The sequence below is a fragment of the Cyprinus carpio genome, chromosome A7 (genome assembly GCF_018340385.1).
Source record: "Cyprinus carpio isolate SPL01 chromosome A7, ASM1834038v1, whole genome shotgun sequence".
Lineage (NCBI taxonomy): Eukaryota > Metazoa > Chordata > Actinopteri > Cypriniformes > Cyprinidae > Cyprinus > Cyprinus carpio.
In genome coordinates this window covers 11,285,964-11,299,365 of record NC_056578.1, presented here as the reverse complement: position 1 = coordinate 11,299,365, position 13,402 = coordinate 11,285,964, and the positions used below count along the sequence as shown (strand labels likewise).

Sequence of the window (13,402 nt, the reverse complement as noted above, 5' to 3'; positions counted from 1 at the left end):
CACTCAGGGTGGGGAGTGGTTTAAACTTCAGATCTGACATATTTTCACCACAACTTCCCTCTTGTCTGCCTCTGATGTGCTGTTCACATCTGTTCACTGAAAGTATTCTTTGGAGGTGTGCATCCTGTGAGGTTGAACACAGAAGCAAATCCAAGTTTTGTTGATGATGATGATGATGAAGGTGGGGTTGCCCTTCTCTCTTCTTTCTCTTTGGCTCAGCTTCGGCAGTGCTGGTGAGTGTTCAATGTTAGCGCTCTTTATCTCAAGTGAACGTTGTGTTTTGCGTGCTGTTACGTTTACATTTTTATCAACTAATTTAGGTTTTCAACTTCAACTCTTAAGCTGCATTTTCACCTTGAAAATATACTGAATAAGTTTAATAGTTTTGAAAATGGCAATTAACGATTGTAAATGTATTAGGTTGACTTTCACTTTTTAGGCTATGAAGGCTATTCCCAATTTTATAATTATTTATTTTATAGTATGTAACATATGAAAACCTTGCGGGAACAGTGGAAATTGATATTTTCGTTTATTTCTTTATTTTACATGTTATTTATTTTTAGTTTACAGTAGTTGTTTTGTCAGCTAAACGTGAAGATTAACACTATGCTTCCTCAGAACTTTGTTTTTGTTCATAATTTGTTGTTAAATTATGAAATAATGTCACTAAGAAAGTGCGCTCTGATCACATCTTGAATATGGAAGTATGCAGGGATTTTCTAAAAGGGTTTTATTGTGTATTTTGAAAAAGCGTATAAAATGAAGCAAGGGATGTTTAAAAATCCAGTGCACATCTATGTGAATGTTACAATCCAGTTATCATAAAAAATCTATTTGAGTCTGAAGTGAGCGCCTTAGTCAACATCTATATAGAGTTCACTCTTCATATCTCATGTTTTCACAGTCCTTATTCTAAACTTTGATGCTGGAAACTTTGTTGCCAGGAAGTAGCCCCTTCTCATTCTATCAACAAAGCTTAAACCACACAATATGACTCCATGGTGCAATTACAACTGCTTAACCAAAGCTTGAGATAACAGAAGAAAAACACAAATAACATTTTTCAGCACATTCTCATTGACTAGTGCATGTGAAACTAGTGCTTCTTCTTAAATTAAGGTTGTGGCTCTATGAGTTTCGCTGGTCCACTTCCCTTCTGCATCTCTGTAAATGAGGATGCTATATGCATTGAACTAAACAACAGGGTTTAAGGTTTTTTGAGCTTTTGTAGTATTCTCTATTCTTTTTTTTAATGCTTTAATTCTCAAAGATAAAAAATGTGGTGGAAGGGAAGCTAAATCTAAGTTCTCTGATGCAACACATTTGTGGCATCAAGATGAGAGAGAAAAATCATGCATTTTGATCAACCAACAGTGTTTTTGTCAATATGTTGCACTAGAATGAATGCATTAAACCTCAAGCTAATAAAACCACAATTTTTGAGTGTAGTTTAATACGGAAAGTCACACGTCTCTGTTTTAGATTATGCGGTGCTATATTTTTATGTATACGTGTGTGTGTGTGTGTGTATGTATGTATGTGTGTATATATATATATATATATATATATATATATATATATATATATATATATATATATATATGTTACTGGTTTTACTGTAAGCATGCGGTCAGTGGACTTGTGTCTGCAAATTTACACGAAAAGAGAAGTAGCACTATTCTTTAGGATATGATACTAGGTGAGAAACATCACACATGCTCTTGCTATTTCTTTAGAACTTTAGCACATTATTGAGGCATTAGTCTCTCACGAAAGCTTCTTTTTTTAATATCCTTTATTTTTTTGCTAAATTTTCTGCATATATTAAATAAAATTTATTAATTATTAAAATAAGTATTTTACAAATATTATTAAAAATTGTCCAATGATTGTCTTTAATGTTGTGTATTAATGTCTGATAATTAAAATGTGTTTAGTTTAAACACAAGTGATGTCTTATGTCTCATGCTGCATAAACATTATAAGAGCATCAGCAATGCTTTGATACAATTCTAATGATGTGATGCATCAATTTTTGCAATTTACTAATAACCACAAATTTATAGAAGAATAAGAATAAAGAATATATTAAGTGTATATAAAGAATGTATACAGCATGTAAAGAGTTTATGCACTAGTCCCATGTAGGAGAGACCTATAAAACTGACTCGTGGACCATTTTGTGTAATAATAAAAAACATATTTTCAGTGTAATTTTTTATAAAATACTTTAACTGTAGCAGGATATGTTAAGTTTTTCTTTTGCTAATTAGCTTCATTTTTATTAGATGCGGCAGGTTTGAAAGAGCCGCAGATATGCTACATCTTGGATGCGGTCCTGTTCATCTATGGGATCGTTCTCACTGTCCTGTACTGCAGAATGAAGGTACTGTACATATAAACTGAAACTGTTTAAAACTACTCTAAATCTCATATAACAGGCCTGATATGAGTGTACGCCATTCTGAAATTATTTGGTAAAAGCTACGATATTTAAGCTATTACTTTTATTACAACCAATTAATATTTTTTGTCTTATTTATACTGGGGCTTGACAAAATAATGTGAACACCCGATAAATAGGCAGTATTTTTTATTAAGGTGTTTTACCACCATTTGCCTTTAATACAGCTTCCGGAATTATTAGAACAAGTTCATATAGCTTTGTAATAGCCTCCATTTAAATGTTTTCTATAAAAACATCTGCAGATGTCTTGGAGGAGGGAATCGGTGTCAAAATTTTCTCTTTAAAACTGTCCACATATAACAGACAAAGAAAAGATAATTACAGTGTTTGTCTATCACTGTAGTCTACAAAAGATTATAACCCCAATATAAATGGGTTTTCACATTATTTTGTGTACACACACATATAAACACATTCTTCTGTAATATAATATACATTGCATTACAGAAAACATTATTATTATTCATTCATTCATTCATTCATTCATTCATAAATTCATTCATTGGCAGATGCGAAGTAAACAAGCAGAAAGATATTCGGGGGTAAGACTAGTTTATCTATCTATCTATCTATCTATCTATCTATCTATCTTGTTTTTCATATTATATCTTTTTCAGAAAAACATTATAAAATTGAAAAATAAATAATAAAACCGCTAGAATGAAACAATGTGCTGTAATGAGCAATGTACAAAACCAGCTCATGACCAGTACATTCTGAGACGAGCAAATGTTATTTATGTGCAGGGACGCACACAGACATTTTGAGGGGCAGGGATAAAAGGGCACTTCTCATATTTATTTTAATTAATAGATAATATATTAGGGGTGTGCGATATGGATAAAAATATATATCTCAATATTTTCTGAGATTTTATCGATAACAATAATAAGATGAGTTAAATAATAATAATATAATAGTGTTATTGTTCTGATATCTTAAGGACTACCGTGGACAGCTGACTCTTAAAGTTTTTGATATTCTGCATATTCTGTGTGGTGATCAGTACACAGTAGTAATAGAAATTAATCTTTTCCCATAAGTTTAAATTGATTTTAACCTTTTATGGGCATTTTTACCTTTATAAAGCCATTTTTTTCTAAAAGTGTGCATCATCCTTTCAGTCAAATTTTTAATTTGAATCAGTCAATTAAAATAATAAGTCATTTGGGCTGTTACAAAGTAAATTAAATCAGTATTGACAAAATTAATTTGAAATGAAGAGAAAACACAGAAGCTGCATTAAGAGTGGCATTAGATGCATTTAAACGCTGTTCAATGCAGGACATGAATGTATTTAACCTGCAGTTACAAATGCATTAATACCGTTTTGATATTTTAAACATAAAATGTTGAATACTGATATCTGAAATTATATTAAAAAAATTAAAAGATACTTTAAATATGAAATTAAAACTCTCAGCAGGTGGCAGCAAGTCACTGTTAATAAGTGAGTCATTGCGATTAAACCGAATCATTAAAACTGTTGATTCATTCAGGAACAAAACAGCGTCATGTTGCTCAGAGACCCAAATTGGAATTATATTTGTTGGCGAAATAGAGCAAAAAAAAAGAAGGCAATATTGTATCTAGAGTTTTAAGTTTTAATATTGAATTCTTGTTTATTGAACTGCTGTATAAAATCACTATCGCATTTGTAATCATTGCGTGATACTAATTAACTATATGAATATAAATCTATACATTTCTGCCCCCATATCTTGAATTTTGTGATCATTCAAAATGCATTTTAGTAAACTGAATCATGCAGTGAATGAACGAACGCACAGTGGTCTAACTTACTAGACTTAATATTGCCTTAGCTAAACTTTAGCTAACTTACATGGTAGCTCTCATGAGTCATGGATGTTAGCGAGACGAATTAACTTTATTTGCCCTTTGTCTTTTGGATAATTAGCTGTAAATTCGAGGCACAGGTGGCTTAGTCTGTTGTTCATCACCACTAACCACCTCCATACCAAGACAAACACAGTGGAAACGGAGCGAGGGCTTCTCTTCTGCGGCTCTCTGACTGTCAGTGATGTGATGTGCGGATCAATGTGTGCTACACTGCTCAAAATATCTGAGAGTCTCAAAATTTTCTGACATGACCTGATATTTAGATTTTTTATTTGTTTGACAGGGAAAGCTGTGCGCAAACAGAAAAACACACGCTCACATATATAGGCCTACATATATTAATTTAGTTTAAATAATAATAATAAAATAACTAAATAAATACACAGAAAAAAGGGCACTTTCTCTCGAGGAAGAAAAAGGGCAGGTGCTCAGGCCCCCTTTGGTGTCTATGTGTGCACGTGCCTGTTTAGGTGTGTTAACTATTACTATCCTTAAAGTAACCCAAATGTGAGCAACATAGGCTACATTTTACAGCTTTCATAAGACTCAGTCTTATCACCAAAATTATCTGCTTTTGCTAACTGTCTCTTTCCTCCCCTTTCACACTTTTACATCCTGTCTTGAACTGTGTGACGTGCTTTTTAAAAATTATTATGTGTCTGCCTTTCAGCATGAAACCTTTCACACAATGTATGTACTCTGCCCATATGTGGCCTTTTAAGGTTTTTCATAATTGACACGTTACGCTATAATATACACTCTTAAAAATAAAACTTCCAACAGAGGGTTTTTGCAGGATGCTATAGAAGAACAAAAAAAACTTTCAGTCAGCAGTTTCTTAAAATAACTTTTTTTTTTTTTTTTTCCTGTAAGTTACTTTTTGTCCAGTGCAAAGGTTCCATGGATGTTAAAGGCTCTTCATGGAACCACAGATGCAGACTAAACACCTTTATTTTTAAGAGTGTGATATGATAAAAGAATACTGTTTGAACATAATTTAACCATCTTCTCTCAAAAACCTTTGAAGCCCTGCGCGTACACATTTCTTTTTGTGCGTGTGTTTGCATTGTTAAAGGCTTTCTAATGTGTTTTTTCTTCTAATTGTTTACAGAAGAAAGATGCCGGTGAAGGGGTTTATGAGGTATTTTTGTTGTGTTGTGGTCGTTTAATGCTCTGTTTAGCCATAATTTAGACCTTTCTTGTGTGTATGTGCATATTCTTTATTTGTAGCTACTTTATTGATCACTGTATGATCACTTAAAGATACACAAAACTAGTTAACAGACTTACACACTAACATAATTTATACAAAGTATACCCACCCCCACACACACATATTATTCATTTATATTACCACATGTATACATGTTATTCTTATTCATATTATTATGCAACTCTTTGAAGTCAAAAGAATATTTAAATCCAGTATAAGAGGCTGTTATATAGTAAGTAATGTAGTGATAACATGCAGCAATTTCATAGCATTTAACTGATGTACATTACATTTCTAAAGCCTTGTGGTTGATCTGGTGAGCTTCTGTTAAAATGCCGCTGACTCTCTGCTACATCTGTCTTGTCCTTCTCTCTCCTCCACACCTCAGGGTCTCAAGCCTCACGATCAGGACACATATGAGACCATCAAAATGAAAAAAGGAAAACAATGAGCCTCTAGACAAAAGGCGAGAAACAAGTTTCTGGACTTAATACCACTATCATCTTACGCATATACCTACTGTAAATAAGCTGTCAAACAATAACAAGAAGAATGTTTTTTGCTTATACTGTACTAACTTTCAGTAATCACTAAAATCAGGCTTTTTTGCTGTTTGTTTGACAGACAGACCCCAAATAGAGATAATTAAATAATCAAACATTAGGAACATGTATTTTTGTATGATCATTATACTGGTTTAATAATTTAATTTTTTATTTATTTTTTTTTTTTTATTTTTTTATGAATGCAATTTCCTGTTCAACTTAAACTACATTTTAAGCTTCTAACATGTATACCGCAGCTGTGTGTCACAATTTTTCGAGGCTAACTTCCTGCTCTAGCTTCTATAGCAACATGCCACCAACCCCACAGAGTCCGAGTCATTTCCTGTTTTAAAGAGTACATGGGGGGTCTGCCAAAAAGTGCATCTGACTTTGACCACAGGTGTGACAGATGGAAACAGAGCTTTGTTTGATTTGATATGTGTGAAGGCCTTTTTTTTTCCATTGGTTTAAGAATGAGCACCCATATTGTTTTGCTCTGTGGAAATAATAGTTTTTTTTCCTGCTACATGCGGCATTTGAGAAAACAACTATATATGAAACAAAAAATGTATACCACTGATGGTCAGAATTTACTGTAAATTAATTATAAGAGTAAATTAAAGTAATTAAATTATATATATTAATTTATGTCTAAAAATTGGGATTGTTTCTCTAGTTATGCTTACACTTTTTTTTCTTTCAATATCTAATACTGTCATCATGAAATGGTCTCATTTCCTTTCCATGAAGTAATCTGTTTTCGGTTCTTACATCAATAGATTTTGCAGATAGTGGTGATGATAAACATTTTGTTTTGTCAAAATTAACAAGAATTAAATTAGTATTTTTTTATTAATAGTTTTTTATTATTTTTGTTATTTTCTTTGCTATTTAATCAGCTTGTAATTTAAGCACACTTACAGTATGTAATATGAAAAATAAAGAGAGTACTGTAATTAGACATGGCCTTCTTTATTTCAGAATTGTCTTTTTTACATCTATAGATTTGAAGACAGATCTGATGATACACAATCCTACTATCTGTAAAATAAATACACCTGTCAAAACAGTGCTTACAATTCTAATCTTTTATAATTAAATGGTCAAGTTTTTTTTTTGTCAAATTATAAAAATAATATATTTGAACTTTTTGAAAATTCAAAAGAATAAAATGTTTATTTTTATGAATTATTTCCTGATATTTTCTATATAATTTGATCATCTTGTAATGTAATCCCATTTACAGTAATTAAGATTGAAAACTCAAAAGAGTAAAATTACTGTATATAGACAGTAAGATTACATAGTTTTCTTTTTTTAAGACAAAATACTTGTAATTCATGCAGAATGTGTGTGTATGTAATCTATCAACAACACTGGAGTCAAATAATAATTAAAAGTGATATATTATTTGGTTAACAAGATTTAATTGTATTTTTCACAAGATTGTCACAACAGCAGCAAATGCACTACATGTTTTGCCTACTGAGTACATAGTTGACTCCCTATGACAACCAGCCCATATATTCAACATTATTTCCACTTACCCAAAACCAGTGACCGGCTATGAACCATAGACCAATCCACACATCATCCGCATGGACTGGCGTGCTCTTATTCTTCGCCTCTCTCATCATCAGATCTGAGGTTAGGCCGGCCAGTTCAACGTGGTTTTGTCTCCAGTATTCCAGGGCTTTAATCCATGTGTTTTCCTTTTGCACCAGAATCAGATCAAAGACCTCCATACAAAAAACGGTACAGATAAAAAGCAAGCAGCATCATGCATTTTACCATTTGATTTTAGGACAGCAGCACATTGTTCATGCAAAGCAGATGCATTCTCTCCTCCGCTCCATTTCCACAGCAGTGGGGTTTGGGAATCTCTCTGAAGTCCAATCCAGAAATATTCAGAAGTGATCTTTGGATTCGCAGAGAGTAGTTTCACTTCTATATTGCTGGCGGTGGACAGGTCATCATGGTACTTTCTGCAGTACAGTTGTGCATCCGTCCACATCATGTTCTCATTCACGTAAATGTGTCATCTGTAGAGGCTTGTGTTCACAATGAAGAAACACAAAAACAGAAACACAGTCACTGTAGCCTTCATTGCCATATTGTCAATGTATCCAGTGTTGGAATATCAGCAGGAATACAGTTTTCAAGTGTGCATTTATTTATTGACAATGATTTGATACCACCCCTCTCCAATGATTTTCTACATAACTGACCAATAAAAAGCAGCCCTGACCAATTAAAGGTTTGGCTCCTCCCCTTTTTTCCTGTATTGCACACCCAAAAACAAAATGTGATTTGCCTTACAAATGTGTGAAGGAAGTGGAAATGAACTGTATATCTTTCATATTGTAATTTTCATAGATCAACACTCTATATTTCCATTCCAACATTTTCATGCCTACTGTTGCTACGTATAAAAAAAAAAAATCTGAATTGTGAGATAAAAATTTTTTTATGGGGGGCAGCTGTGGCCTAATGGTTAGAGATTTAGTCTTGTAACCTGAAGGTCGCAGGTTCGAGTCTTGGTGCTGGCAGGAGTTGTAAGTGGGGGGAGTGAATGAACAGCGCTCTCTTTCACACTCAATACCCATGGCTGAAGTGCCCTTGAGCAAGGCACTGAACCCCCAGTTGCTCCCCGGGCGCTGGATATAGCTGCCCACTGCTCCGGGTGTGTGTTCACTTCTCACTGCTGTGTGTGTGCACTTGGATGGGTTAAATGCAGAGCACCAATTCTGAGTATGGGTTACCATACTTGACAAATGTCAAGACTTTCACTTTCACTTATTCATGGTTGAAATAAGCTTCCATATATATATATCCAAATGAAACATCTCCTCAAATGGAAAAAAAGTAGGATGGAATTGGATTGGATTGTCAATTTCAGTGCATTTAAAAATATTACATATGTTGCGTTTGAGCCTGATTTGAACCATTTATTGAATGTTACAAAAAAAACATTGTGGTTTCCTGCCTGTATGAATGTCACTGTCAGTGGAAATGAGGATCCATCACATTATGTATGTACAGAGGGCACCCCACCATGTCTGCTCATATAAAAAAAGTGCATATATGTGATTTTAAATGACAGTATTTTACTAATGTTCTAATCCAATCTAAATATTTATCTTTAAAGTTGATTAGAACAACTGTTTTTTGTAGCGACTTTTTCTTTGGTCTTGCTTGCTCTGACTTTACATTAACTATCTATATATCTTTCATAATCTTAAGATACATCTAGCATTTGAGGATGGCATAATATTAGAAAAGAAGTTTATTTTGTTAACTTAAACGAGTTAACAATACTTTAGATGATGCTGTGAATAAAGGTGCCATTGAAACACTGGCCATTTTAAACACAGCCTGAGAGGCAAATCAGTAGACGGAAAGAATTATCGTTTAACCTTTAAACTGCAGGACAACACGATTAGACAAATTTGCCTCAGAAACAAGTTTAATGGCAAAATGTTTCCACGTATGCAAAAACAGGATTTGGTTACTCTGCATGTTTTCCGGCACACATTTGACACGAAGAATCAAAGATGGTGATGTGACTCAACACACTGTAAGATCTAAGATCTTTCAAAGCAGCTACCAGTAAATCTACAATGACAGAATGCTTTCACAAATGTTATTTCTCATTTATTAAAGTGACCACATTTTAATGTATTTAGATGGAAATGATAAATGTAATATAAAAGCAATAAATTTGGAAAATTAGGAAATTACACTGTTGACACTGGAGGATTTCCAATATGTAGAATCCTTTTTTCTCTTGCTGCATGTAATTCTAGTTCCCTTTCTCGTGAATCAGTAGGCCATGAACATTATTAAAACATCACAACAATATCTTTGTTTGTCATATCTTTATTTCTGTTAAAATCAGTTTAGGCTATACATTTTCCCCCTATGTCTCAGTTTCATCCATCATTTCTTTTACGATTAAAAAGTCATTTCCTTCATAACTTCATTGTTTGGGAAGTGACATAATTTTTGGTGTGAAAGCAACAGCCCAAGTAGCTCCTCTTTAAGCATTCTTTTATTTAATTTGTAGTCTTAATTTATTTTATATGTCTTTGTTGTGAGTTGTATATGTTTTTATGCATGTATAAATTACAAAAATCATTAGTGTTCGTGAGAGAAGTAGAGATTGGTATTTGAATCATTCTTTTGAATCAATGAATCGGGTAAACTTCACAAAACTAGACTCAAGTTCTCAAAAGAATTGTAAACTTACGTTGATTGTAGAAACAAAATGGTGCCAATGTTTTCTACGATCCTCTTGGGGATATGATTATTTTGGGAAACAATCAGGGTATCTTCCAATCATTCCATCTGTTTTAAAATAATAATAATAATAATAATAATAATAAAATGTCTGTTGGTCCCACAAAGTTATCGAATTGCTTCAGAAGACTTGGAATATAGCACATACAGTCATAAGGGTTACTTTTATTACTTTTGAGTCATTTTGGAAGTTTGAAACCTTCAGAACCAGAAGGTAGTTCCGTGTGGAAAGCGGAAATTCCACTTTTGTGTTGCTAAGCAAGAATGTCATGTGTTAAAGCGACAGGGTGAGTAAATGATGACAGATTTAGCAGGTACAGCTTTTAAATATTAACTTTCTGCAAGATTTAGCAACTGAATTAGACCACCCCTTTACAAATTCAGACATTTCAACAAATGCAAACGATTAAAATGACTCGTACACGGGCTGTTTTTGATTGGCTAGTCAGTGTATGGAACATAATAGTAGATAGTTATGATTCCTTTATGAGTCAACAGCTTTAATACACTTTTAAGAAAATGGTTCTAACTTGTGTCAGATTAGGGTTCTAGGAGATATAACATTTACATTACATTTTAATAATAGTTTATTTTCATTAATATTAATATAAAAAATATTATTTATTAATATCATATCTGCCTGGTCTTATAATATCTTGTAACATCTGTTAGGGATTGCTGTAAAGCAATCTGTGTCAGTTAGGTAGGCTACATTTATTTATTTATTTTCATTGACATGGGGAAACTCTAACAACAGTAACTGAATACATTAATAAATGATAACAGACAATGAACATGAATAAAGACATAAAATACATTTAAAAAACACAAAATAGGTTCAACAGAAGCCAAAAACTAAAGAACTCTAAACTCCAACACAAATAAACTTTTTCCACATAAAAGGGATCTTCAGGATGAAATATTTTTAAATTGAACTGTGTTAAGAATCTTTAAAGAACCTTTTTTTTATAGTTTTATTTAATGGTTTAAGAAAGCAAAATAAGAACAAACTAAAATAAATAAGTATTAAGACATCAAGATTAACCTATAGCACATCTATATTAACTAATTAAATAGGCTTTAAAAAGAGTTTCTATTTTAAAGTGATTTTAATGTTTGTCTCTTTAGGCTAGTTTAGGCTTGTTATCATCATAAAAAAAAAAAAATCAGATATTTCATTTCATGGTTCACTGGTACAGAGAAAGCTGAATCTCTGCTCACAGTCCACAGGTGTCCAAACCATACTATTACGGTTCAGAACTGCACAGCGCTGATTCATGGCAGGGCACTGGAGCTCTCCATCTGAAGACCAAACCTTATATTCAAAAGCTTCTCCATTTGCCCAAAACCAGTGCCCAGCGATAAAGCGCAGACCAATCCACATATCATCAGTCAGGGCTGCTCTGCTCTTATGTTTTGCCTGTTTCATGAGCTCATATGAGTTCAGTGTGGCCAGATCTTTGTGTAGTTTTGTCTGCAGTATAGCAGGGCCTCTTCCCATGTGCTTTCCTGCTGCACCACAGTCAGCTCAGAGTCCTCCATACAATAAAATGGTTTAGGCCAATCACAATCAGTATCATGCACTTTAGAAGTGGACCTTTTGACAGCACAACAATATTCACCATTATAATCTGGTTCATTATGGTCCCACTGGATATTAGTCGCAACCTCACCTCCGGTCCATGTCCACCACCAACTCAAAAACCAACTATGTCCCTTGAGTCCAATCCAGTAAAAATCCTCAGTGATCTGCGGATTATTAGAGAGTGGTTGCAGTTCATCATTGCTTACGGTGGACAGGTCATCATAGTTATTCCAGCAGTACACCCGTGCATCTGACCACGTCATACTTTTATTCACATAATAGTGTTCTCTGTTGAGGCTGGTGTTCAGTCCAAAGAGACTCAAAAACAGAAAAACAGTGCCTGTTGCTTTTGTTGCCATATTGCCAATGTATCCAGAGTTTTAACATCAGCAGGAATGCCCAAAGTGAGGATCACAAGTCCACTTTTGTGAGGATTTCTTACTTATAGACCAGTAAGACAGCGCTGACCAATCAAAGTTTAGTCTCCACTTGAAAGACTCCTCCTCTTGACTCCTTTTTCCTTTGTGTTGCTTTTTATTGGACTCCCCAACCCTGGAGATTGTTTTCTTTTTATGCTCTGAATGAAGATAATGTGAACTGACACAAAATAATGCACAAATTATTTCATGAACAGAATATCCACCTACACTTTAAAGCAAATCAAATGTTTTTGTATGCTCAAAAACCAAACAAAACAAAAATAATTTCACAATGAATTACAATCAATCACAATAAATTATTATTGTTGCAGCAGACTGATCAACTATTTTTCTGTTCTGGCCCACTGTAGATCTTAGCAATATAATGATCAGTGTGCCTAAAAATAGAGGCAGACTTATTCACATTTTGTGTGTTTCTTAAATATAGTGTGTTATAGAAACTGAAGAAGAGTCCTTTTTAAAAAAAAAAAAGACCTGTCATGCAAATCAGAGGATGCAAATATTGTTTAACTTTCAAACCAACTGAAGGAAAAAATACGAAAACTCAGACTGACCTCAGAAACGGGTAAAGAGCTTCAAGTGAAAATATTTACTGCATAATGTTGATTAAAGTATTTAATATGAAAAACGGATATACTTTTTGAGATTTGTAAAGGATTACAGTCAGCAGTGTTATTAAAATATAAATGTTTTTCAAGAATTTTTAAGCATATCTTTTCGATGACTAAGAGCACTTTATACAGTGCATTACAATATAAAATACAATGATTAGCAGGGGTGTCCATTCCTGATCCTGGATGGCCAACGTGCTGCAAAGTTCAGCTCCAGCCTGCCCTAACATACTCACCTGGAAGTTTCTGGTGATCCTGAAGACCATGATTAGCTGGTTCAGATGTTTAATTGAGGTTGGAAATAAACTCGGAAGGACTGTGGCCCTCCAGGATCAAGACTGGACACCCCTGAAAGTGCTTATGTACTGTGTACAAACAC

General features: G+C 33.5%; 1 protein-coding gene and 1 pseudogene across 1 annotated transcript; one reads left to right on the top strand and one right to left on the bottom strand.

The window, feature by feature from the left end:
• The first annotated feature begins 47 nt into the window (after positions 1 to 47).
• LOC109094002 (high affinity immunoglobulin epsilon receptor subunit gamma-like) lies at positions 48 to 7,049 on the top strand. The gene is made up of 5 exons (XM_042759632.1): positions 48 to 233; positions 2,292 to 2,389; positions 2,980 to 3,012; positions 5,442 to 5,471; positions 5,932 to 7,049. Exons 1-5 carry the CDS (start codon positions 164 to 166, stop codon positions 5,992 to 5,994), a joined length of 294 nt encoding a protein of 97 aa, XP_042615566.1. The 5' UTR covers positions 48 to 163; the 3' UTR covers positions 5,995 to 7,049.
• Positions 7,050 to 11,485: 4,436 nt separating this feature from the next.
• LOC122145452 lies at positions 11,486 to 12,493 on the bottom strand (annotated as a pseudogene).
• Positions 12,494 to 13,402: the final 909 nt, after the last annotated feature.

Bases quoted from the DNA above. Each gene is read 5' to 3' on its own strand.
- LOC109094002 (XM_042759632.1), top strand. From the start codon at position 164: ATGATGATGATGATGAAGGTGGGGTTGCCCTTCTCTCTTCTTTCTCTT. The intron at 3,013-5,441 runs GTAAGACTAGTT...AATTGTTTACAG, and splicing joins AAGCAGAAAGATATTCGGGG to AAGAAAGATGCCGGTGAAGG. The intron at 5,472-5,931 runs GTATTTTTGTTG...TCCACACCTCAG, and splicing joins CCGGTGAAGGGGTTTATGAG to GGTCTCAAGCCTCACGATCA.